We start from the raw sequence: 26,558 nt of genomic DNA, 5'->3' as shown, positions 1-26,558 counted from the left end.
ATCACAGAAAGATCTCTGGCTCAACCCTACCATTGTGAGGAAATGAGAGGGGGCATGAAAGAAGAAAAACCGAATATATTTTAAGAAATTTTTGAATGCATAGTATCCCTGACATGGCTGCATCTGCTCAACGTTACCTATTGGTGATGAAGGACGCCTTGGAAATTGGCCCAGGAATGCCCCACCTGACCCCTTAAAAGCCTGCTTGCTCTTATTATTTGAGTCATATTGCAGATAAAGCCACTTATCTCTGTCTTCGTTCAGACCAGACGCCATTGTTTTGAGAGCTATGAAGGGGACCAAAGGTCTACTGCTTGTTGTTAGCATATCTAACAAGTAAACTAATAATTCTCTCAACACTGTCAAACTATTCACTTAAGGCTGCATTACTATTACTATTAATCTTCTCACCGTTCCTATCATCCTTCTCCTCCCAACTATGACTGCATGACTGTAACTTTGTTGCTTGTATCCTTACGATTTATATCGACTGTTTCCTAATATGATTTCATTGCTTATTTGTTCCCTATGACCGTCATTAAGTGTTGTACCTTATGATTCTTGACGAACGTATCTTTTCTTTTATGTACACTGAGAGCATATGCACCAAAGACAAATTCCTTGTGTGTCCAATCACACTTGGCCAATAAAGAATTCTGACTTCAATCATGGAAGGCTTCAATTAGCCTTGGTACTAAAGGCCACGCAGTATGGATTTCGTAATACTTGCAATTAGCAACGGGAAGGCCTGGCTAAAAAAAAAAAAAACCCTGGAAAAATTAGGGGGGGGGGAGAACTGTTTTTTCCCCCTGTTTTTTTCCAAAGCTGTTTGGAAAAAACCCTGGTTTTTTTCCCAATTTTTCTAGGTTTTTTCCCAGGCCTTCCTATTTCTACTTGCAATACGGTTTTTGTAGAACTATTGTTTTGGTTAACTAATACGGGATCTGCTGTATTTTAATTGGACTTATTTTCTTCTTCCTTTTCAAATGTATTGCTAATAATTTGGCATAAGCCTTAACCTTCAAGACAAATGTTGTGACAAATGACAACAATACACGAGCGCACAATAGATTCAAACTTAAAGTGAACCACTCCAATCTTGATTGTAGAAAATATGACTTCTGGAACAGAGCTGTTAATGCCTGGAATGCACTACCTGACTTTGTGGTCTCTTCCCAAAATCCCCAAAACTTTAACCTAAGACTGTCGACTGTTGACCTCACCCCATTCCTAAGAGGTCTGTAAGGGGCGTGCATAAGAGCACCAGCATGCCTACTGTTCCTATCCTAATGTTCCCTTTAATTGTATTCATTTTATGTATTCAATTCATGCTTATACTTATATCTATTGTTGTGTTTGACAAAATAAATAAATAAATGAAATAAATAAATGTAACAAAAGGCATTTTCTTTCAGAAACTGGGACTGGCAGAAATGTTTGTCAATAAAATACTTCAGTTTCCTGCTATTCCCAAGCTTTGAGAAACAAAGCAACTGTTTGACAACGGAACAACATCCTGAATGTATCTTTACTAACACCCATTTCAATGTCTTTCCTTTTGCAAATATTTCTTTTGTTTTTCTTCAGAATACAACAGAGGTGTGGCTTCATATATTGTAGCAACCGGTTCGCCCTAGCACCGGAAATGTGCGCATGCATGCAGTATCACAAAACACAAAACACAGCAATTTGCTCGTGCGCGCCATCCACACATGCATGTGGCATCAAAAATACAGCGATATAGGATGGGATTGCGTTCGGGTAAGTGGGCAGGCTACCCGCAGGTCGCCACTACCGGTTCGCCCGAACTGCTCCGAACCAGCTGAATGCCGCCTCTGGAATACAATGCTCTTTTCAATTCTTATGGTTACATAGCATTGGATGTCTCACTTTTCATGATGTAACTGGACAGATAATTTTTTTTCCTGATCCAATCGTCCTTTACTTTGAAGTACAGATTGACTTACGACCACAATTAAGCCCAAATTTATGTTGCTAATTTATGTTGTTAAGTGAGTTTATTAAGTGAGTAATGCTCTCTACATTGAGTTGGTTCAGAATGCAGCTGCGCGGGTGATAGTGGGAGCCACACGTTGCTCCCATGTAACACCTCTCCTGTTCAGTCTGCACTGGCTACCTGTGGTCTTTCGGGTGCACTTCAAGGTGTTGATGATTACCTTTAAAGCGCTCCATGGCTTAGGGCCAGGGTACTTACAGGACCGCCTGCTGTTACCGAATGCCTCCCACCGACCTGTACGCTCACACAGAGAGGGACTCCTTAGGGTGCCGTCCGCCAAGCAATGTCAGCTGGTGGCCCCCGGGGGGAGGGCCTTCTCTGTGGGGGCTCCCACCCTTTGGAATGAACTTCCCCCTGGACTTTGGCAACTGCCGGACCTTCGGACTTTCCGCCGAGAGCTGAAGACCTATTTGTTTGTTCGCGCAGGACTGGCATAGGATTTTAATAGGATTTTAATTAGTTTTAATGTTTTAACATTTTAAAATTTGGGGTTTTATTCTAAATGTTTTAATTCGGCCATTTGTATAATAAGTTTTTTAAATTATGGTTTTATGTGTATATTGCTGTTGTTTTTTATTATGGCTGTAAACCGCCCTGAGTCCTTCGGGAGAAGGGCGGTATAAAAATTTAATAAATAATAATAATAATAATAATGCCCCATTTTATGACCTTCCTTGCCACACTTGTGAGTGAATCACTGCAGCTGTTAAATTACCCGTATATACTCGAGTATAAGCCGACCCGAATATAAGCCGAGGTACCTAATTTTACCACAAAAAACTGGGAAAAACTATTGACTCGAGTATAAGCCTAGGGTGGGAAATGAGGCAGCTACTGGTCAATGTAAAAAATAAAGATAGAGCCAAGTAAAATAACATGAATATTTATTTGAACGAAAAACAATAAAAGTGCAAAAGTGCAAAATGTTCGGCGCTCATTTTTATTATGCAGCGCCCCCTGCTGGACATCTATCAAAAATACAGTATCTTTTAAAAGTACATCGAGACGTAGACTCGAGTATAAGCCGAGGGGGCCGCTTTTCAGCACAAAAAACGTGCTGAAAAACTCGGCTTATACTCGAGTATATACGGTAGTCATATGGCTGTTAAGTGAACCTGGCTTCTCCATTGGCTTTGCTGGCCAGAAGGCTGCAAAAGGTAATCACATGACCCCGGGATACTACAACAGCCATAAAGATGAATCATTTGCCAAGCATCCAAATTTTGATCACCTAACGTTCAGGATGCTGCAACGGTTGGTCGCAAGTATGAAAAATGGTCATAAGTCATTTTTTTAGTGATGTGGTAACTTTGATTGGTCACTAAATGTTGTAAGTCAAGGACTAGCTGTATCTCTGTAGTGCAAACTATAAAAAGAAATGTAATTCTCTGTTCCAGGTTGTCTCTCTTGTAAAAGGGGATCCTTTTTTTTTTAATCTTGAAACTTTCCAAATAAATTGTAAATTAAATGGTCTTCCTTCTCCAGTGTTTTAACTGGGGTCAGACATATGGAGGCACGAATCTAGAACCAGATTTGGCCGTCAGTTAAGAACCATTATGGCAAGTACTCAGTATTCATTGGGTACTTTCTGTATCCAGAACCATTCTTAGTAATCCTTAGAGGTGCCTGTTTTCTACATCACAATTATCTCCATGCATAAATCAAGGTTCATATTCCAACAGACATTTCAGTAAGATCGGGGTGAAATCCAGCAGGTTCTGAGAAGGTTCTGGAGAACCGGTAGCAGAAACTTTGAGCAGTTCAGAGAACCGGTAATGGACATTTTGAGTAGTTTGGAGAACGGGCAAATACCACTTCTGGCTGGCCCCAGAGTGGGGAGGGAATGGGGATTTTGCAGTATTCTTCCCCTGCCACACCCACCAAGCCATGCCCACGAAGCCACACCACGCCCACCAAGCCATGCCCACAGAACCGGTAGTTAAAAAAAATTGGATTTCACTACTGAATAAGATCACTTAGAAAATTCTCTGAAGGATCTGGAATCTTTTCCATCATGATTTATATTTTCAGCCACTAAAGGTAAAGGTTCCCCTCACACATATGTGCTAGTCATTGCCGAATCTAGGGGGCGGTGCTCATCTCCGTTTCAAAGCCGAAGAGCCAGCGCTGTCTGAAGACGTCTCCGTGGCTCTATGTGGCTGGCATGACTCAATGCCAAAGGCGCACGGAACGCTGTTACCTTCCCACCAAAGGTGGTCCCTATTTTTTCTACTTGCATTTTTACGTGCTTTCGAAACTGCTAGGTTGGCAGAAGCTGGGACAAGTAACGGGAGCTCACCCCGTTACACGGCAGCACTAGGGATTCGAACCGCTGAGCTGCTGACCTTTCAATCGACAAGCTCAATGTCCTAGCCCCTGAGCCGCCGCGTCCCTTTGGACAGCCACTAAGCTGTCCTTAAAAAGAAGAAAATTAAGACGATGGATTCTGTAGTAGTGGCTAAAATTATGGAAACCTTTTGGGAAAAGTGTATTTTTGACATTTGATGGCCAATAACACCACTTTTTTGGGTGGGGGAGTTTCAAGATAATCCTATTCCAACTGCTGGAATGGTCTGGGAATAATCCATATCTTAACCCAATTGAAAATCTATGGAGCCGAATAAAGAAACATGTTAGTCAGAAGCGACCCGGCAATAAAACCCAGTTAATAGAAGCAATCATTCAATCTTAGTTTCACATGATAATAGCTGCAGAACTAAAAGAATTGGTTCACTCCATGGGAAGATGTTGTAAGATCGTAATTCATGCTAAAGGTTACCCAACTAAGTATTAACTGATAATTTTTGTATATCTCATTTTTTCTACGTGTTTCACTTTTCTTCTTTATACTGTAACTGCTATTCTAGTAGCAAATCTTTCATAAGTTATTGCATTACATTCTTGATTAAATTACCTTTCCATTGATATATAATTTTATGGTACTACTCCAATAAAAAGTGGTGTTATTGCTAGTTTTAGAAAATATACTTTTCCCAAAAGGTCTCCACAATTGTGGCCACTATTGTAGAGCGGATAAGATCTCTTATGCAAAAGAAAATCCACGCAATTTTAACATTTGGCTTCAAACAAAAGAATTCGAGCAAGTCAACATTTTAATTAAAATTGTAAGGTATTTCTAGAAAGATCGAGTGGTTGACCAGGGCATTCTTTATGTATTGAAATGTCTCTTGGCCTATGAACCTTGATTTATGCATGAAGATAATTGTGATGTACAAAACATTGACATTTTTGCCTTATTTGATGTTTGATTGATGTTTAAAGAAAAAAAAAACTTCGTAAGGTAAGATCAATGCTTCCCTTTCTTTGCAATTTAGAAACTCAAGATTAAACATTCATAAGAAAATAATAAAAAAAACACCTAGGTACTTACACGGTAAAATGGTAAATGAAACATTTCCATCCTGTAGGCCTCTCCAGGAAATTGTACACGTCTCCTTGCATACTAGTTTTTGTTAAACGTGGGCCATAAAAACATTTAGGGGCGTAGGCTTGCTGAACCTCATGGCGTCCTATAGATTTGCTATTTATTTGGGAAGCAGAATCCAGCGAATTGTCCTCTTCAGCATCTGGAAGAACCTTTGATCCGTTTGTCACCAGTGAATCTGGATTAGGAGCCACAGAAGAATACTCCATATTGTTGAAGTCTGTCTTCATTTCTAGCCAATTTGAAGTCTTTGGGGGCCTGTTTAGCTTTCCCACCTGAGAACTGGCACGCTTGGACAAGTGATGCCTTGGGTGTCCACCAGTTTCACCATTAGCATAGGACATTCTGCAATCAAGTCAAGATCAACATTTAGTACATTCAGAGCATGGTAAAACCTTGCCAATGCTTGAGGACTCCAACCAAGCATTCTTATCGAATTCTTCTACATGCGCCCAAAGTTCTGTCACCTGTTGTCAGGAGGCTGAAAGTAAAGCACGAGAAGATATTTAGATGCTGGAAGTTGAAACCAATAGATGGTTGTTTCAAAGAAGCATTGAGGTCCAGTTGCCAAAGCTATTTACAACGTAACAGAATAACCAAGCTGGAAGGGATCTTGGAGGTTTAGTCCAACCCCTTCCACAAGCAACTCCAGACAACTCCTGTCCGGTCTCTTCTTAAAAGCCTTCAGTGATGTGGCACCCACCACTTCTGAAAGCAAGCTATACCACTGGTTAATTGTTCTCACTGTCAGGAAATTTTTCCTTTGTTCTCAGTTTGGTTCTCTCCTTGATTAGTTTCCATCCATTGCTTCTTGTCTTACCTGTTGTGTCCCAGGCCCAAGTAGGTAGTAATAAACTTAGTCCGTGGGGAAAAACAAACTTTATTCGAACAGCTGGGAATTACTTCATTCCCAGCGTCGTTCAACTCAAAATAAAACAAACGTCTCCCAAACACAAATTCCTCAGTTATCTCACAAACCTTAGTCCAATTAGGCAAACTGCCAAAGGCCCTTCCTGGCAAATGTCCAGAAGCCACAAAAACAAAGACAGATACGAAGCAGAAGACGAAGCAGAAAACACAGCTACAACATTGTTTTCCGGCAAAGACCAAACACCGTTGCTGGTCTGTTTTAAGCCTTATGGGAGGGGCCAATCATCTCTTGGCCCTACTCCCGAGTCGCCCTTTTTGCTTGAGCTGCTCTTGCCTTCTGGCAGCTCTTCTCATGCGTGCATTAGGAACAGGCTCCTCCTGTTCCTCTGCCTCACTACTATCAGTCTCTGGAGGCTCTGGAGTCCACACCTCACTTCCCGATGGCCCTGACCTCACCTCAGCCTCATCGCTGTCCGAGTCCATTGCCAGCTCCGCAGGCTGCTGACGGACCATAAAATTACCTTATGGTGCTTTGGAAAACAAACAGGATGTATATATTCCCATCCATTATCTACCAAGTTTTCATAACAAACTAATATATTGCTTAATGCCTGGAGCGGCTCAACAAATAATAATAAATAGACATCAAGTAAGATTTAATTCCAAATGTACCAAAGGGTTCAGAGACCACATTCCACGTATTTCCTTATTAGACAACCTAGATGCTTAAGTGTAGAGGTTAAAATATCAATTTAATGCAGCAAACAGACATTCAGACTGTTCCTTCTCAGAGTCCTTTTTGTGATACATTTGGCATTGCTGCTGGCTCAGAGGCTAAGACGCTGAGCTTGTCGATCGAAAGGTCGGCAGTTCAGCGGTTCGAATCCTGAGTGCCGCGTAATGAGATGAGCTCCTGTTACTTGTCCCAGCTTCTGCCAACCTAGCAGTTCAAAAGCACATAAAAAATGCAAGTAGAAAAATAGGGACCACCTTTGGTGGGAAGGGAACAGCATGTGGCGCCTTTGGCGTTGAGTCATGCTGGCCGCATGACCATGGAGATGTCTTCGGACAGCGCTGGCTCTTCCGTTTTGAAACGGAGATGAGCACTGCCCCCTAGAGTGGGGAACGACTAGCACATATGTGCGAGGGGAACCTTTACCTTTACCTTTTAACCTGTGCCTTAAAATTTAAAAAGCAACTTGGACATTTTTCAATGATGCTGAATATTTCATTTTATATTCCATAGGAACACAGGCTGCTATATCCGGTGCTCAGATCCACCTACCGTAGTTAAAGTTATTTTTAAAAAAATATTTTTTATAACTTTAATTATTTTCAATTTAATTTAAAAATATCTAATATTTGAACATTTATACAAATGTAACTAGGCATACCTGAACTATATAAGATATTCTGGGCATGTGCTCCTTGTTTTAATTATTGCAAAGATATAAACTTGACATCATTGTTATGCTATCAATTGGTAGCAGCTTCTGATGATTTTCAATTCATTGTGTTAGTGGGATTTTTCAATATCCAATTTATTTCAAATAAGGAATATTTCCCCACATCCAAAGATCCAAAATGATCGATTAATCTTTCATAGATCAGCAAAAACTTAAAATAGATATCAAATGCCTTCCCCCGTTTTATTCACCTATCCCCAGAAGCTACAAGGAATATTTTTCTCCGTTTCTTTGGGAAATTATTTTACTGTATATATTTTCATCCATTAATATTTAACTGTGGCATAACAACAAAACGCAGCTGAAACTGGTGCCTAAACTTGTGATCTATCCAATATTTTCCAGAGTGAGAAAATTGAATTAAATTACAATTGAATTACAGTCTCTCCTTTCTGAACTGGATGGAATGGGATGATTTCAAGAGAACATTTCAAACTGGAATCCCTTGTCCAAAACATGCTAACTCCCAGATTTTGTTCTGCATTAAACAGAAATAATTTTTTGAGAAGTTTTGGACTGTTCCCTCTTGCAACTCAATTTACACCTTTTGTCATGTATTCTCACAGCAACTGCAAAATACACCCAACTCCATTTGTAAGTCAAAATTTCCTCTTCAGGGAAAGAACACAAGACCAGCTGATTTTTCATCCCTTGACTTAATATTTATCGCTTCTGGGGGGGCTGAATTTATCAGGGAGCAAAGAGGCTCACTTTATTCCCCCAAACCGTTTTCATAAACGTGAGCAACGGAATTTCTCACAGAAAAAGCTTCTGCAAATTCACCCGTTAGATATCAACGCAGACAAAGCCCCAAAGCACCTGAGGACTAGAAAATACCTTCTCCTGTTGCATTCTGCTATTTTCTCTCTGCTCCATCTGGTTAGCACCCAAGACTGGATGCAGACCGTCTGGCTTAGTTCTCCGTCTCACAAAGTCCCACCCTCAGACATCCATAAGTCCTCCCCTCAGTTTCCCTTACTGGATTTTGTTTGGCTCAAGACCTACTGGGCACTTGCCCAGACAAATGGGACTTTATCTCTGAGTTCCTGCTAGCACCTCTTTTGACCCAGAAAGTTCAGAACAAGTGGGCTCAATACCATCTCCTTACCATCTCTGAAGACTGATGTGACACCTGCCAAGCCTGGCTTATGCCACCTGGTAAAAGGGCTGAGGATTAAGAGAGCTACTGAAATGTAAGCAGAACTTTGGCAAGTTTTTTTTAAAAAAATATTTTATTTTATTTTATGAAATGAAAATTTAATTTTAATTTCATTTTAACACGTGCTGATTAATGTACATTTAAAGTGACAATAAAATTTTTTATTCTATTTTTTTTAATACAAAAATGTTTATTTTCTTTTAAGACAAAACACATATACATGATAACATTTTCAATCCCAATATTGTGTGTCGGCGGGGTGATTACCAATCTCTTGTGCCTTCACAATTTACAAATATCCTTAATTTATCTAATTTTATATCGTCACCATCTTGTATCTTGAACTTTAAATTAACCAGTGGCTATAACCTTTATTTTTCTCATTCCATATGCATATCCGCTAATGAATATTTTATCTGGTAACATCATTAATTCTATCGTTCTACACTATTCATTTTAATATTTCAATTAATAGTATTCGTTCTCCAATCTTTACCAACTTATCTTCCTTTCTAGCCATTCATAAAATATATCCCATATCTTATAATATTGCTTTTCTTCCTGTTCTCTTATTTCAAATGTCAATTTACTCATTTCAGCACATTCCATTATTTTCCTAATTATTTCATTTTGCAAAGGTATTTTCTCACTTTTCCAATTTTTAGCAAACGCTATTCTAGCTGCTGTTATGATATTTACCATCAAATATCTCACTTCTCTATTATAAATTTCTGGTATGATCCCAAGTGGAAAGACTTCTGGTTTAAAATCTGTGGTTTTTTTTTATTCTATTCTATTCCTTTTCAAATCATGATTGATGAAGTAGTTGGTTATATGCTGCACTGCTTATTTATGATAGAAGAAAGGGGATTTGCAAGTGGTAAAATCAAATCGATCTTGAAAACGCAGGTTTCTTTTCTTTCCTGCAGAAAGGACAAAATCCTACAAGTATTAGGATTCCTGTTCATAGAATATAAAAAACGTAAGGCTGGAAGGGTCCTTGGAGATCTTCTAGTCCAACCCCCTTCTCAAGGCAGGAGACCTTATAGTATCCCAGTCAAATGGTTGTCCAGTCTATTTTTGAAAACCTCCCGTGATGGAGCACCCACAACTTCTAGAGGCGAGCCATTCCATTGCTGAATTGTTCTCACTGTCAAGACTTTTATCCTTTCTTCTAGGTTGGATCCAGTGGTGGGATTCAAATAATTTAACAACCGGTTCTCTGCCCTAATGACCGGGTGGATGGGCTTGGCCATGGTGGGCGTGCCCAGGGGGTCTGATAGACAGCACTCGGCCTCCTGCACCCCCCTGGGAGCAAAAATGGGCTGCAGATGGGGAGGCAGCGCTGCACCCCCCCATACCCCATTTTGGGCCTAGTAGGCCTCCCTGCACTTACCTGGGAGCCAAAAAGAGGGCGCGTAAGGACTCCTGGAAGGGGAGGGGAGGGGCAGAGCCAGCCAACAATGTTAACAGCCGGTTTGCTTGAACTGTCCCGAACCGGCTGAATCCCACCACTGGATGGGTCTGTCTTTAATGATCATCCATTATCCAGCAACCATTGAAGTCCATCTGTCCATTTCAGAGAAAAGAGAAACATCTTTCATTTCATCTGTTTTTGGGGAGCTAATTTTTCACCTGGTCGTTTCCAACAAAGAGTCTTCAACAACTATAGAACTTATGTAAATTTGAACATTATGGATGATATTGACACCGATATGGAAATGCTGTAAGAAGTGAAAATTTGTGTTGTGTTTTTTAGCGCTGAAATTGTTTAATAAAATATTTGTTAAAAAAGAAAGAAAGAAGTAAACACGTACCTACATTGGTGTATTGAAGACACCGAACACTTGTTCTTCATTGAACTTGATAAAAGGAGATAAGAATCACTGGTGGCATTATGAGGTGTATTCTTATCGAAGAGCTATCGAGTGTCAATCGTAGGGAAGGTTCAAACCATGAGACAATATAAATTCTTGTACGCTGGCCGGCAAGTGTTACCTGATTCCACAATCAATTATACTGAGTGCCCTTGTATGGTCTTGGTAGGTTAGTTTCAATCATTATTAATGTGCTGGAAAAAAGACACACACACACCCTGCTCCCCATAACCTTTGATGACATGAAGGTTGTAAACTCTCATCATGAATTATACAGGGACATTGAAAGAAAAGGCACCCCTTTTTAAAAAAAAAACAAAAAAAAACCCCATTCAACAGCTGTTTTTTTTTTTAAAAAAAATCTACTGCAAGTATCTCACGCTCCAATTAAAGGAAACATATTTATTATTTAGTCCTCTAAAAGGCTGATAAATCATCCTGCAGAATAGAATTTCCCAAAGTGGTACAGAATCAGAATCAGAATAGAGCTGGAAGGGACCATGAAGGTCTTCTAGTCCAGCCCCCTTGCTCAAGCAGGAGATCCTATACCATTTCAGACAAGTGACTGTCTGGTCTCTTCTTAAAAACTTTCAGTGATGAAGCACCTACAACTTCTGAAGGTGATCTCTTCCACTGGTTAATAGAATAGAATAGAATAGAATAGAATAGAATAGAATAGAATAGAATAGAATAGAATAGAATAGAATAGGAATTTTATTGGCCAAGTGTTTTTGTTAGGAAGTTTCTCCTGAAGTCCAGGTTGCTTCTCTCCTTGATTAGTTTCTACCTATTGCTTCTTGTCCTGCCCTTAGGTGCTGTGGAGAATAAATTGACCGCCTCCTTTTTGTGGCAGCACCTCAGATATTGAAACATTGCTATCATGTCCTCCTTAGTCCTTCTTTTCTCTAGACTGGCCACCCCCAAAACCTGCAGCCGTTCTTCATATGGTTTTTTTGTCTCCAGGCCTTTAATCGTCTTAGTTGCTCTTCTCTGCACCTTTTCCAGAGTCTCAACATCTTTTTTTGGGTAATGTGGTGACCAAAACTAGATACAGTATTACAGATGCAGCCTTATTAAAGCTTTATAAAGTGGTACTAATACTTCATTTTGATTCTATGCCTCTGTTTATACAACCAAGGATTGAATTAGCTTTTTTAGCTGCTGCAGCATGCGTAAGTGATCGTCCACTACGACTCCAAGGTCGATAAAAACAGATTCATAAAAATACGCTAAAATTTCCTGTTTTGAAAGTTGCATCCTGCCGTTCTTTTAGAGAGATTTTTTTTAAAAAAATCTACTGCAAGTATCTCACGCTCCAATTAAAGGAAACATATTTATTATTTAGTCCTCTAAAAGGCTGATAAATCATCCTGCAGAATAGAATTTCCCAAAGTGGTACAGAATCAGAATCAGAATAGAGCTGGAAGGGACCATGAAGGTCTTCTAGTCCAGCCCCCTTGCTCAAGCAGGAGATCCTATACCATTTCAGACAAGTGACTGTCTGGTCTCTTCTTAAAAACTTTCAGTGATGAAGCACCTACAACTTCTGAAGGTGATCTCTTCCACTGGTTAATAGAATAGAAAATATGGAATGGGACAGAACAGAAGAACAGAACAGAATAGAGAATGGAATGGTGAATAGAATAGAATAGAAAATATGGAATGGGACAGAACAGAACAGAACAGAATAGAATAGTGAATGGAATGGTGAATTGAATAGAATAGAATAGAAAATATGGAATGGGACAGAACAGAAGAACAGAACAGAACAGTGAAGGGAATGGTGAATTGAATAGAATAGAATTTCCCAAAGTGGTACAGAATCAGAATCAGAATCAGAATCAGAATCAGAATCAGAATCAGAATAGAGCTGGAAGGGACCATGAAGGTCTTCTAGTCCAGCCCCCTTGCTCAAGCAGGAGATCCTATACCATTTCAGACAAGTGACTGTCTGGTCTCTTCTTAAAAACTTTCAGTGATGAAGCACCTACAACTTCTGAAGGTGATCTCTTCCACTGGTTAATAGAATAGAAAATATGGAATGGGACAGAACAGAACAGTGAAGGGAATGGTGAATAGAATAGAATAGAATTTCCCAAAGTGGTACAGAATCAGAATCAGAATCAGAATCAGAATCAGAATCAGAATAGAGCTGGAAGGGACCTTGAAGGTCTTCTAGTCCAGCCCCCTGCTCAAGCAGGAGATCCTATACCATTTCAGACAAGTGTCTGTCTGGTCTCTTCTTAAAACTTTCAGTGATGAAGCACCTCAGATATTGAAACTGTAATGTATCTTTAAATGTTTTGGCGGGAAAAAAGCACGTTGCTGATTGGTTGAAGCCTCCGGCTAAACTGTATTTAAGGAGAGGTTTTTCCCAGCCCGGGCTGCTGGGTTCACCATATAGTAAAGAGCTGTTGTCACTATCCTGGTCTCCTGCCTCGTTATTGCCCGAATCTAACACTGGCGACGAAGGTGGGATCTCGAGGCTAAGAGCGCCAGGAAAAGAGCTGAACTCACCAGGAAGACGCGAACCCAGCAAAACAAGGGCGGAAAGCAGCGATGTCCGGCTACACACCGCCAGCGCCATTCGACCCAGCTAAGGAGAAATGGGGGTCATACATGGCTCGCTTCGAGTGTTTCCTCGAAGCAAATGAACTTCAAGGAGTTTCCGACAACAGGAAACGAGCCTATTTCCTGGGCCACTGCGGTCCAGAAGTTTTGACACCGCAGAATCCCTGGCTGAGCCAACGCCGGTACAGTCGGTACCGTGGCAAACTCTGCAGACTCTGCTGAAAGCACATTTTGCACCGATGCCATCCAAGTATGTGCAACGGTTTGAATTCGGGGAGCGCAGACAGCAAGAAGGCGAGTCCATCAGTGCATACATGGCCGCCCTAAGAAAAGCCTCAAAACATTGCGAGTATCGAGACTTGGACGAGGCATTGCTGGAGCAACTCATCCGCGGGGTCAGGGACATCCGTTTGCGGAGGCGGCTGCTGGCTAAAAGCAACCTAACGCTGGCAAACGCCTGGACGGCCAGGGCTCACGAGATGTCCACCCAAGCAGCGGAAACCTTACAAAAGCAGGTCACACCAACGGCTGGTGCGAAATCAACCCCGGTCCACAATGAAGAGGTCCAGGCCGAATCGGACGGAGAGGAGGAGGAAGGAGTCTTCCACACCGGGAGGCCGGAGAAAGACGACCGATCGCGCAAGTTGCGGAGGGCAACACCAACGACAACAATGCAGATTTAAAGATGCAACTTGTCGGCGATGCGAAGGAAGGGCACCTAGCACAGGTCTGTCGAGCTCCCCAACCTTCCGCCAAAAATTCAAACCGCCAATCAGAGCGCTGGAACGCGAAGCGCCCGCGAGTGGTCAGTTTAAAAAGGCGAAATTGAATCAGACTGTCGTGAGAGTGGGTCATGCATCAACACGCCTAGAAAAGAAAATCTTTACAAAAGCAAAGATTGAGGGGTGCCGTGCCGATTGAGGTGGACACCGGCTCATCGATCACGATCATGTCCTGGGACAACCTCGTGAGAGCCTTACCCGCCATCGCAGCGCAAGCTGCAACCACAAAGACTAAAGTACAGGACTACCAGGGAATCGCATCCCCGTCCGAGGGGTAACGTCCGTCCACGTCGAGTATGGACAATACAAGAAAACTCTGCCCATCACCATCGTCGATGGGACCCTGCCAAGCTTGTTGGGACTGGACTGGTTCCGAGCATTGGGCATGGGAGTGACTGGAATCTTCAGAAACGAAGTCGACCTCAAAGACACACTCACGAAGGAGTTTGGGGACGTGTTCAAAGACTGCCTGGGCAAGTACAAGGGACCCCTATATCCTTTAACTTAGATCCCCAGGTTGCCCCTATCCGCCTAAAGGCTAGGAGGGTCCCGTTCGCCCTAAAGCCCAGGATTGACCGGGAACTGGACAAACTAGTAAACCAGGGAATTCTAGTGCCAGTTGACCATGCTAAGTGGGAGACCCCTATAGTCACCCCAGTCAAACCGGACGGATCGGTCCGGATTTGCGCTGACTACAAGGCAACGCTTAACAAAGCGTTGCAAAAGAGTGCTTACCCCGTCCCGGTGGTACAGCACTTACTGCACTCAATGGGGCAAGGGCAAGTTTTTGCCAAGCTAGACTTGGCCCAAGCCTATCAACAGCTGCCCGTAGATAGCAGCACAGCCGAAGCGCAGACAATTGTGACTCACAGAGGGGCTTTTAAGTGTACCCGATTACAGTTTGGGGTTAGTGTGGCTCCAGGGTTATTTCAGAACCTGATGGGCGGCTATTGCAGGGCCTACCAGGGTGGTACCATACTTTGACGATGTACTGGTATCCGCTGAAAACCTAGAGGAATTAGGGGCGAGGCTGCGAAAAGTTTTGGGCATTTTCCGTCTGCCGGTCTCACGGTTAAACTAAACAAATGCCAGATCGGGGTTGAGTCTGTGGAATTCCTGGGCTACGGATAGACAGGAAGGACATTACAATAGATGATTCTATGAGTTAAACTTAGGTCTTGTCGAAGGCGACGGAGTTCCAAGTTTTCCAAGCCCAGGATTTCAAGTCTAGTGGGATAATAACACACTGACTGTACCTCTGAGTCCAGGGAATGTGGGCAACCTTAGGTTAGCTTGCAAGCGCCACACTCAATTAACAATCCTGTCAAGCACGAAGTGTGCTTTTCCTGTTGCAAACATTATCACTTCTCAGCTTGACAACGAGCCCAGAGGGGAAGGAAAGGGGAGAGATAGGCTCCAAACATCACGAAACTGTTCTGACCTATGTTTCCTGAGACAGTAAAAAGCACATGATTAGTCCCAAAAACCCCGTTTTTATTTCAACGGCTGTGAATTGTTGTTCATTCACAGCCCGTAATGAGTCTCAAGGAGTTGGTAAAGAGTCCGACAGAAGTCTGCCACAGTCCTTCGGGATAAGGCTGATAAGCACCCATCTTTATCTCCCTTGACACGCTGCCAAAGACCTAATTGGCAATTAGCTTTAAAGGCCACACGGAGCACAGAGTCAAAACGGAGCTTCAGAATTTACACTGACCGGCATGAACAAAGTTGCTTCCTGCAAAAGCTCACGGGCCTTTGCTCCTCCTTTATGTCTTATGCGAGGGGCCAATCATCTCCAAGCCTTACTCCCAAGTCATCCCTTTTTTCTTAATTGTTTTTGCCTTCTGGCAGCTCTGCGCATGTGCTCACTGGGAACAGGCTCCTGTTGTGTCTCGTCCAATCTCACCACAGCCGGGGCCTTCTTATCTGCTTCCGAACACGGAGGAATGTCCTAGTATGCCTCCCGGCCCCAGCCCTGGCTCCATGCCCAGACAGGCTGAAGAGGAGGAAGTATCTCCAGCCCCCAGCTCTGGCTCCATGCCCAGACAGGCTGAAGAGGAGGAATTATCTCCAGCCCCCAGCTCTGGCTCCATGCCCAGACAGGCTGAAGAGGAGGAAGTATCTCCAGCCCCCAGCTCTGGCTCCATGCCCAGACAGGCTGAAAACCTAGAGGAATTAGGGGCGAGGCTGCAAAAAGTTTTGGGCATTTTCCGGTCTGCCGGTCTCACGGTCAAACTAAACAAATGCCAGATCGGGGTGGAGTCTGTGGAATTCCTGGGCTACTGGATAGACAGGGAAGGGATTCACCCCACTGAGAGCAAGGTACGGGCCATCAGGAAGGCCCCGGTGCCCAAGAACAAAACGGAGTTACATGCATTCTTGGGTCTAGTCAATTTCTACGCAGTATTCTTAAGGAATAAGGCAACAGTAGCAGAGCCGCTGCATAAATTATTAGCTAAGACGGCTGCATGGTCTTGGGGAAAGGCGGAAGCTAGGGCATTCGAAGGGGTAAAAAATCTCCTAACGAGTGATAGCCTCCTTATCCAGTACAATGGCACACTGCCATTAGTGTTAAGCTGCGATGCATCTCCCTATGGGGTGGGGGCTGTGCTCAGCCATCGGCTACCAAACGGCACAGAAGCCCCTATTGCATACTACTCCCGAACCATGTCATCAACTGAAAGGAATTATAGCCAGCTTGATAAGGAAGCCTTGGCTATAGTCTCAGGGGTAAAGAAATTCCATGAGTATGTATTTGGTCGTGATTTTGAAATCATCACGGACCATAGACCTTGCTAGGTCTGCTGGCAGGCGACCGCCCAACGCCCGTGGCACTTTCGCCAAGACTGACCCGATGGACTATCTTCCTGGCAGCGATTCTTACAAATTACTACACCGGCCAGGAAAGGAATTAGCATGCAGACGCACTGAGCAGATGCCCGTTACCAGAGACTATTGAAGACCCCACTCCGGGATACCAGTTCTGCTAATTGACTCTTTGGACTCTGGCCCAGTCACATCCAAAGAGGTGGCTCGGCTCAGATAAGGACATTACAATAAGAACTGTAATTGGTTGGGTACAAAGAGGTTGGCCCGCTGCGCGAGCTTTTAAAGAGTTTGTAAAAACGGGGAACTCTCGGCTCAAGGGGGTGCCTGCTATGGGGGATCAGTGGTGATCCCAGAGAAATTGAGGAAAAGGTATTGGATCTCCTTCACGAAGGTCACCCAGGGATCGTGAGGATGAAGGGTCTAGCGAGAAGCTATGTGTGGTGGCCCTTAATGGACTCGGAAATTGCTGAGAGGGTAGGGAAATGCCAGGCCTGCCAGGAGTCCAGACCGCTACCCCAACGGCCCCGATTCGGGAATGGAGAGACCCCAGGGCCCTGGTCTAGGATCCATATCGATTTTGCCGCCCTTCCACGGCCAAACCTTTCTGGTGGTAGTCGATGCCTACTCCAAATGGCTGGAAATCATTCTCATGAGATCCATGACAGCCGAGGCAGTGATCTCAGTCCCACGGCACCTATTTGTAACCCATGGGTTGCCCGACACGTTAGTCTCCGATAACGCCCGCACCACGGCAACCCAGTTTGAGGGGTACTTGGCAGAAGAGGGCATCCGCATGTCCTCTCGGCGCCTTTCCACCCTGCGACGAATGGCCTTGCAGAACGCTCGCCGGAGCGCAAAGAGGCATTGTCCAGAATCAAGCCAGGCGACTGGCAAACAAAATCGATACCTTCCTAGCAGTCCAACACAGAACCCCTGTGTCACAACTGGCAGAAGCCCAGCAGAGTTATTAATGGGTCGGAAGCTCAGGTGCCCACTAGACCGCTTAAACCCAAACTACACACCAGACGGTTACAAGGGGCACACGGTAAAACAAGAGGGATGGCAGGAGGCGACCTAGTGTGGGCACACAACTATAGCGAAGGCCCGACCTGGTTAGCAGGAAAATCCTAGAAATAACAGGTCCCAAATCATATTTAGTGGAGATAAAGGATGGCCGGGTATGGAAGCGCCACATAGACCAAATAAGAAAAGCTGCCAGAAGGCAAGAGCAGCTCAAGCAGAGGACAACTCGGGAGTAAGGCCAAGAAATGATTGGCCTCCCAGGACCGGGATACTTACGGGACCGTCTACTGCCATCTTGCACCTTCCAGCGACCTGTGCGTTCTCACAGAGAGGGACTCCTTAGGGTGCCGCCAGCCAAGCAATGTCGACTGGCGGCTCCCAGGAAGGGCCTTCTGTGGGGGCTCCTACCCTGTGGAACGAACTTCCCCTGGACTCCGACAACTACCTGACCTTCGGACCTTTCGCTGCGAACTTAAGATTTATCCATTCTGTCTTGCAGGACTGGCTTGAATTTTAAATCTTTTAGCTGATTTTTGGGTTTTAAATTTTATTAATTTTATAGGGTTTGATTGTATTTTAAAATGGGGCCAAATTTAATAAGTTTTTAATGTCTGTTTTAGTATTGTATATGTTGTTGCTGTATTTTATCTTGGCTGTAAACCGCCCTGAGTCCTTCGGGAGTTAAAACATTATTATTATTATTATTATTATTATTATTATTATTATTATTATTATTATTATTATTATTATTATTATTATTATTATTATTATTATTATTATTATTATTATTATTATTATTATTATTATTATTATTATTATTATTATTATTATTATTATTATTATTATTATTATTATTATTATTATTATTATTATTATTATTATTATTATTATTATTATTATTATTATTATTATTATTATTATTATTATTATTATTATTATTATTATTATTATTATTATTATTATTATTATTATTATTATTATTATTATTATTATTATTATTATTATTATTATTATTATTATTATTATTATTATTATTATTATTATTATTATTATTATTATTATTATTATTATTATTATTATTATTATTATTATTATTATTATTATTATTATTATTATTATTATTATTATTATTATTATTATTATTATTATTATTATTATTTTTTTTTTAATTTGCATTTATATCCCGCCTTCTCCGAAGACTCAGGGCGGCTTACACTATGTTAGCAATAGTCTTCATCCATTTGTATATTATATACAAAGCTGACTCAAACCCGGGGCAAACGCGGGACTTATCTGAGTTCCAGGAGGTCCAGCGGCGCCAACAGGTTCCTCAGAAAACAGCAGGGACGACTCTGCAATAATCCAGGGCCGGATGGCCTAGAGGAGGAGCTGAGAGGAACAGACAGTCCCTCCGGTCAGCTCGACTCACTCCCAGAGAATGAATTGCGCAGGTCCGAAAGAGTCAGGAGACGCCCAGTCTACTTGCGTGATTACGTTGAAAAATAATATGTAATTTATGTAAATAATGGTAAAGTGTTTTCTGGGAGGGAAGGAGTGTAATGTATCTTTAAATGTTTTGGCGGGAAAAAAGCACGTTGCTGATTGGTTGAAGCCTCCGGCTAAACTGTATTTAAGGAGAGGTTTTCCCGGGCACTGGTTGCTGGGTTCACCATATAGTAAAGAGCTGTTGTCACTATCCTGGTCTCCTGCCTCGTTATTGCCCGAATCTAACAGAAACACTGCTATCATGTCCTCCTTAGTCCTTCTTTTTTCTAGACTGGCCACCCCCAAAACCTGCAGCCGTTCTTCATATGGTTTTTTTTTGTCTCCAGGCCTTTAATCGTCTTAGTTGCTCTTCTCTGCACCTTTTCCAGAGTCTCAACATCTTTTTTTTTGTAATGTGGTGACCAAAACTAGATACAGTATTACAGATGTGGCCTTATTAAAGCTTTATAAAGTGGTACTAATACTTCATTTTGATTCTATGCCTCCTATGCCAGCCAAGGATTGAATTAGCTTTTTTAGCTGCTGCAGCATGCGTAAGTGATCGTCCACTACGACTCCAAGGTCGATAAAAACAGATTCATAAAAATACGCTAAAATTTCCTGTTTTGAAAGTTGCATCCTGCCGTTCTTTTAGAGATATTTTTTTTAATTTGCATTTATATCCCGCCCTTCTCCGAAGACTCAGGGCGGCTTACACTATGTTAGCAATAGTCTTCATCCATTTGTATATTATATACAAAGTCAACTTATTGCCCCCAACAATCTGGGTCCTCATTTTACCTACCTTATAAAGGATGGAAGGCTGAGTCCACCTTGGGCCTGGTGGGACTTGAACCTGCAGTAATTGCAAGCAGCTGTGTTAATAACAGACTGTCTTAGCAGTCTGAGCCACCAGAGGCCCATCAGATTAGAAATTAGGTCTCTTCATTGTAACTCGTAAAGCCTCTGAAAAATGGGTGAGACTGGATCCTTCCATTCTTAAAAAAAAAAAGCTCTTTCATAGGTACAGCTAGTTCTGGCGTAGCAACTGCCTTATATAGTGACCATTTGCAGTTACAGTGGTGAGGAAATAGTCATTTTATGGCCAATCCTCACATTTGTACAAGGAGAGCTGAAATAAGATCATAAGCACATAGCTTTGCTGATGCCAGTTGTGGCTGTTAAACAAGAACTATCATATTTTTCAGAGTATAAGACGCACTTTAGTTTTTTGGGAAGAAAAAAGCTGATTGGCAGGTGGATTGGCCTCCCGGAATACCCCCAATCAGCTGTTCCCAGAGGTGAATTTTAGCAACAGGTTCCTTGGTTGTGAGCTCTGTGTCTTGCTTTTTTTTTGGGTTTTTTTTCTGCCTCTTAAACTCCCTTTCAGAAAAAAACCTTTTTCTGCCTCTGAAAGCCTCCGAAATAGAACTTCAGAAAAAAAGCCTCTGAAACTCTGTTTGGGGGCTTCTTTTCTGAAGCTCCGTTTGGGGCTTTTTTCCTAAACTCTGTTTGATACTTTTTTCCTAAGCTCTGTTTGGGGCTTTTTTTCTGAAGCTCCGTTTGGGGCTTTTTTCCTAAGCTCCGTTTGGGTTTTTTTTTTTCTTAAGCTCTGTTTCTGATGCTTTTTTCAGCCTCTGAAACCTCCGTTTGAGAAGCCGGGCAGGGCTGCATTTGGAGTAAAAGACGCACCCAGATTTTCACCCTCTTTTTTGGGGGAAAAAGGTGCGTCTTATACTCCGAAAAATGCGGTACCTGTGACAAGTTCACACCACCTACAGTTCTGTTACGTTCATCTGTATGTTTATTTTATTTATTTATTTTGTCACAACAATATATGTAACTATCATACAGAAAGGTTATATAGTATATAAAGGTATAAGCATATATATATATATATATAGGAAGAAGAAAAGAAAAACTATAGGACAGGAACGGTAGGCACGTTTGTGCGCTTATGCACACCCCTTATGGTCCTCTTAGGAATGGGGTGAGGTCAATAGTAGAAAGTTTTTGGTTAAAGCTTTTAGGATTATGAGAAGAGACCACAGAGTCAGGTAAAGTATTCCAAGCACTGATGATTCTGTTACAGAAGTCATATTTTCTGCAATCTAGATTAAAGCGGTTGACATTAAGTTTAAATCTATTGGTTGCTCTTGTATTATTGCAATTAAAGCTGAAGTAGTCTTTAACAGGAAGGACATTACAATAGATGATTCTATGAGTTAAACTTAGGTCTTGTCGAAGGCGACGGAGTTCCAAGTTTTCCAAGCCCAGGATTTCAAGTCTAGTGGGATAATAACACACTGACTGTACCTCTGAGTCCAGGGAATGTGGGCAACCTTAGGTTAGCTTGCAAGCGCCACACTCAATTAACAATCCTGTCAAGCATGAAGTGTGCTTTTGCTGTTACAAACATTATCACTTCTCAGCTTGACAACGAGCCCAGAGGGGAGGGAAAGGGGAGAGGTAGGCTCCAAACATCAAGAAACCCGTTCTGACCTATGCTTCCTGAGACAGTAAAAAGCACATGATTAGTCCCAAAAACCCCGTTTTTATTTCAACGGCTGTGAATTGTTGTTCATTCACAGCCCGTAATGAGTCTCAAGGAGTTGGTAAAGAGTCCGACAGAAGTCTGCCACAGTCCTTCGGGATAAGGCTGATAAGCACCCACCTTTATCTCCCTTGACACGCTGCCAAAGACCTAATTGGCAATTAGCTTTAAAGGCCACACGGAGCACAGAGTCAAAACGGAGCTTCAGAATTTACACCGACCGGCATGAACAAAGTTGCTTCCTGCAAAAGCTCATGGGCCTTTGCTCCTCCTTTATGTCTTATGCGAGGGGCCAATCATCTCCAAGCCTTACTCCCGAGTCACCCCTTTTTACTTAATTGTTTTTGCCTTCTGGCAGCTCTGTGCATGTGCTCACTGGGAACAGGCTCCTGTTGTGTCTCGTCCAATCTCACCACAGCCGGGGCCTTCTTATCTGCTTCCGAACACGGAGGAATGTCCTAGTATGCCTCCCGGCCCCAGCCCTGGCTCCATGCCCAGACAGGCTGAAGAGGAGGAAGTATCTCCAGCCCCCAGCTCTGGCTCCATGCCCAGGCAAACGGAGCAACTAGACCCCTCCCCCTCCTCCACAGCATGTGAGCCTGAGGGAGGTCAATTGCCAACAGCTGTAGACTGGAGTGACCCTCGCGTCAGAAGACTTGATAGACGGAGGCAACAGAAGGAAGGGAGGGGCAGGCCTGGATAAGTGCTGAGTCATAGAGCCACACCCCATGGCCTATATAAAGGACCTGCTTTCTGGCATTCTCTGAGTCAGGCAAAGTCTAAACATATCTTGCTGAAGTCACTTCCTGGTCTCCTGCCTGCCTTGAGGACTTTGCTAGGACTTTGGCAGAGCTGCAGAGGCACGCCTGATTCGGATTTCCCTGACCCGGCCGTCAGCGGAGGAGTGGGACACGACAGCTCCCCCTGTTTCTCTGCCTCACTGACATCAGATTCTGGAGGCTCCGGAGTCAGCACATAACTCCCAGATGGCCCTGGCCCAGGGGTGAAATGCTACCAGATCGGACCAGATCAGGCAAGTAGGTAGCGAACATTGGGGCTGGTTCACTGAACCGGGAGCAATTGCTGTCTGGCCACGCCCCTGAACTAATCCACGGCCCGCAGTCCTGCCATGCTTGCCTGTCTTCCATACTGCCTTCCCAGCGTCCCTGTGGCCAGCTTGCGAAGGCAGTAAAGTGGAAGTCCCCGTAGAAGGTAGTTAAGCATGGCAGGGCTTCGGGGAAGGGAGTAAGCTGCCCCCCCCCCTTTACCACTCTATCTCTTCCTCTTCGCCAGCAGCATCCACTCAGCCAATCTTTCTGCAAACTCGTCCCGACACTTTCACACCTCTGCATGCTTCCTTTCCTTCCCCCCCACGACCTCCCCACACCTGCGCAGCATCTGTTTTTGCAGTAAGGCAGCCGCGGGAATCGGCGGGCACCGGGAGCCCAGGAGAGGAAAGCCACACTTACGAGAAGGGGGACGGTCCTCTCTTCTTTATGGAGCTCGACTTTGCCGGACTCTTCTCTTTTCTGCCCGCTCTTAATGCCGCCGATGCCGATGCTGCTGGGAAACTGGCTGGATGCGGCCGAATGAGGCTTGCTGTCCTGCCCACACTTACTAGAAAGTGCCTAGGATCCAGGCTACGGTCAGGATCACAATGGCATTAGCCCGGATCCGCCTCAGGTTCAGTTCTTGGGGCTTTCTTTTCTCATCTTGCCAAGAACTGAACCTTTTTTCAGCTGGCTCGGAGCTCCCAGGCAGCCCGGAGGTCCTGCAATGAGGCTGATCCGGGCTAATGCCATTGCGATCCTGACCGTAGCCAGAAATCTTATAAATGAGACATTTCATAAATAGTTCAGCCTTGATGGGGGCAGTAAAGCAAGGATGAATGATAATCCCTGAATTGTTTAATGCGCTTATAGATAAGTGCATTAGGAATGTTTCCAGTGACTTTGGAGGTGCTTGGATTGAGACAGAAATGGGTGTGCTTTTGGGTGCAAATGATTGGTGGCGGAGAGCAAAGTAGGGCTTATTCTGGCTTCTCTTCAAAACTTTGCACACTTGCTTATCTCAAACGGGATAATGTGATGCGTTTGCATGCATGATTGCACATCCTTTTCTGTACCTTATTTTCATAGCCATACAACATACCATTTTTCTTCATTTCCTCATACTATTTGACAATGGAACATGTCTTTGGACCTGAATGGGCATCCCTGCTGTTTTCAGGAGAGAAGATGAAGGCCCTCTTTTTTGTGGTCTGTCAGCAGCCTACGGAGCTGGCAACGGAGTCAGACAGAGATGAGGCTGAGGTGGGGCCAGGGCCATCGGGAAGTGAGGTGCAGACTCCAGAGCCTCCAGACAGTAGTGAGGCAGAGGAACAGGAGGAGCCTGTTCCTAATGCACGCATGAGAAAAGCTGCCAGAAGGCAAGAGCAGCTCAAGCAGAGAGGACAACTCGGGAGTAAGGCCAAGAAATGATTGGCCTCTCCCAGGACCGGGATACTTACGGGACCGTCTACTGCCATCTTGCACCTTCCAGCGACCTGTGCGTTCTCACAGAGAGGGACTCCTTAGGGTGCCGTCAGCCAAGCAATGTCGACTGGCGGCTCCCAGGGGAAGGGCCTTCTCTGTGGGGGCTCCTACCCTGTGGAACGAACTTCCCCCTGGACTCCGACAACTACCTGACCTTCGGACCTTTCGCTGCGAACTTAAGACTTATCCATTCTGTCTTGCAGGACTGGCTTGAATTTTTAAATCTTTTAGCTGATTTTTTGGGTTTTAAATTTTTATTAATTTTATAGGGTTTGATTGTATTTTAAAATGGGGCCAAATTTAATAAGTTTTTTAATGTCTGTTTTTAGTATTGTATGTGTTGTTGCTGTATTTTATCTTGGCTGTAAACCACCCTGAGTCCTTCGGGAGAAGGGCGGTATACAAATTAAAATATTATTATTACTATTATTATTATTATTATTATTATTATTATTATTATTATTATTATTATTATTATTATTATTATTATTAGACTTAAAACAGACCAGCAACAGCGTTTGGGCTTTGCTGGAAAATAATGTAGCTGCGTCCTCTGCTTCATCTACCTCTTTGTTTTTGTGGCTTCTGGATGTTTGCCAGGAAGGGCCTTTGGCAGTTTGCCTCATTGGACTAAGGTTTGTGAGATAACTGAGGAATTTGTGTTGGGATGCATTTGTTTTACTTTGAGTTGAACGACGCTGGGAATAGAATAGAATAGAATAGAATAGAATAGAATAGAATAGAATAGAATAGATTTTTTTATTGGCCAAGTGTGATTGGACACACAAGGAATTTGTCTTGGTGCATATGCTCTCAGTGTACATAAAAGAAAAGATACGTTCATCAAGGTACAACATTTACAACACAAATGATGGTCAATATATCAATATAAATCATAAGGATTGCCAGCAACAAAGTTACAGTCATACAGTCATAAGTGGAAAGAGATTGGTGATGGGAAGGATGAGAAGATTAATAGTAGTGCAGATTTAGTAAATAGTTTAGTAAATGAAGTAATTCTCAGCTGTTCAAATAAAGTTTGTTTTTCCACAGACTAACTTTATTACTACCTACTTGGGCCTGGGTCACAACACTCTTTTTTTTTTTTTCAACTTTCCTTCAGCTTTCAGGGCACCCATCCAGAGATCTGCCTGTTTTTTTCCAAAATTGTCCCCGGTCGCCCTGGTCGCTTGACTCAACCACGCTGTATTCAGAGCTGGTGCAAGAAACGGAGCCAACAGCTGAGCCTGTGCGCTGCTTCTGCACGGCGGAGTCGCAGGGCATCTTCATGGGGAGGATTTGCACTGCTGGAAAGGATTTTCAGAGGATTGCACGTGATCCTGGCAGGCTGCCTCCGATCTCCGCCATGCTGGTTGCAGCCGCAGCAACTGAGGCACGACACAAGCGATAGGTGGAACCATTCTCAGCCACAGCTGAAGTGAGGAGAAATGGTGGGTCTCTTTCTCTTTCACAAACCTAAAATGGAATTTCAGAATCAAAAGGGTAACCAGCCAATCGGCTTGAATTGTGCGTACAAAATGTTCACTGAGGTTAGCTAGGTTGTAAAGCATTACTTTCAAAGGTAATGTAAGGTCGTCCATTGTGCAAAATTACACACACCCTTGGATTAAAAGAAAGTCATCTTTGACCATCCACATATGTCTGCTCCCTTAATGACCTGGCACTTCAGTTCTTCTCATGGCAAACCTTCTGTGCAATCACCCTTTTATGATTTTTTAAAATGAATTCATAAAAAAGTGATTTATTTATGAAAATAAGCATCCATAAAATGAATACTTTATAAATAATTCGTAAATTCAAACGAATTTATTCAGTCACAACTATTCATAAAAGAGTGGTTTATTTATGAATATTTTATGAATGAATGGCCATTTGTCTCCGGCTTGACCAAGGGGTTGGACTAGAAGACCTCCAAGGTCCCTTCC

General features: G+C 43.1%; 1 protein-coding gene across 1 annotated transcript in view; it reads right to left on the bottom strand.

The window, feature by feature from the left end:
• LOC131202007 (potassium voltage-gated channel subfamily KQT member 1-like) overlaps window positions 1-5,806 on the bottom strand; it is a 144,999-nt gene extending 139,193 nt beyond the window's left edge. The window contains exon 1 of the mRNA XM_058190509.1: window positions 5,409-5,806. Within this exon, the coding sequence (XP_058046492.1) occupies window positions 5,409-5,806 (398 nt within the window). The remainder of the gene's footprint in view (window positions 1-5,408) is intronic.
• Window positions 5,807-26,558: the final 20,752 nt, after the last annotated feature.

Source organism: Ahaetulla prasina, chromosome 7 (assembly GCF_028640845.1).
Source record: "Ahaetulla prasina isolate Xishuangbanna chromosome 7, ASM2864084v1, whole genome shotgun sequence".
In the NCBI taxonomy this organism is placed as follows: domain Eukaryota; kingdom Metazoa; phylum Chordata; class Lepidosauria; order Squamata; family Colubridae; genus Ahaetulla; species Ahaetulla prasina.
The sequence above is the reverse complement of the archived record's forward strand: the minus strand, read 5'-3'. Positions and strand labels throughout refer to the sequence as shown.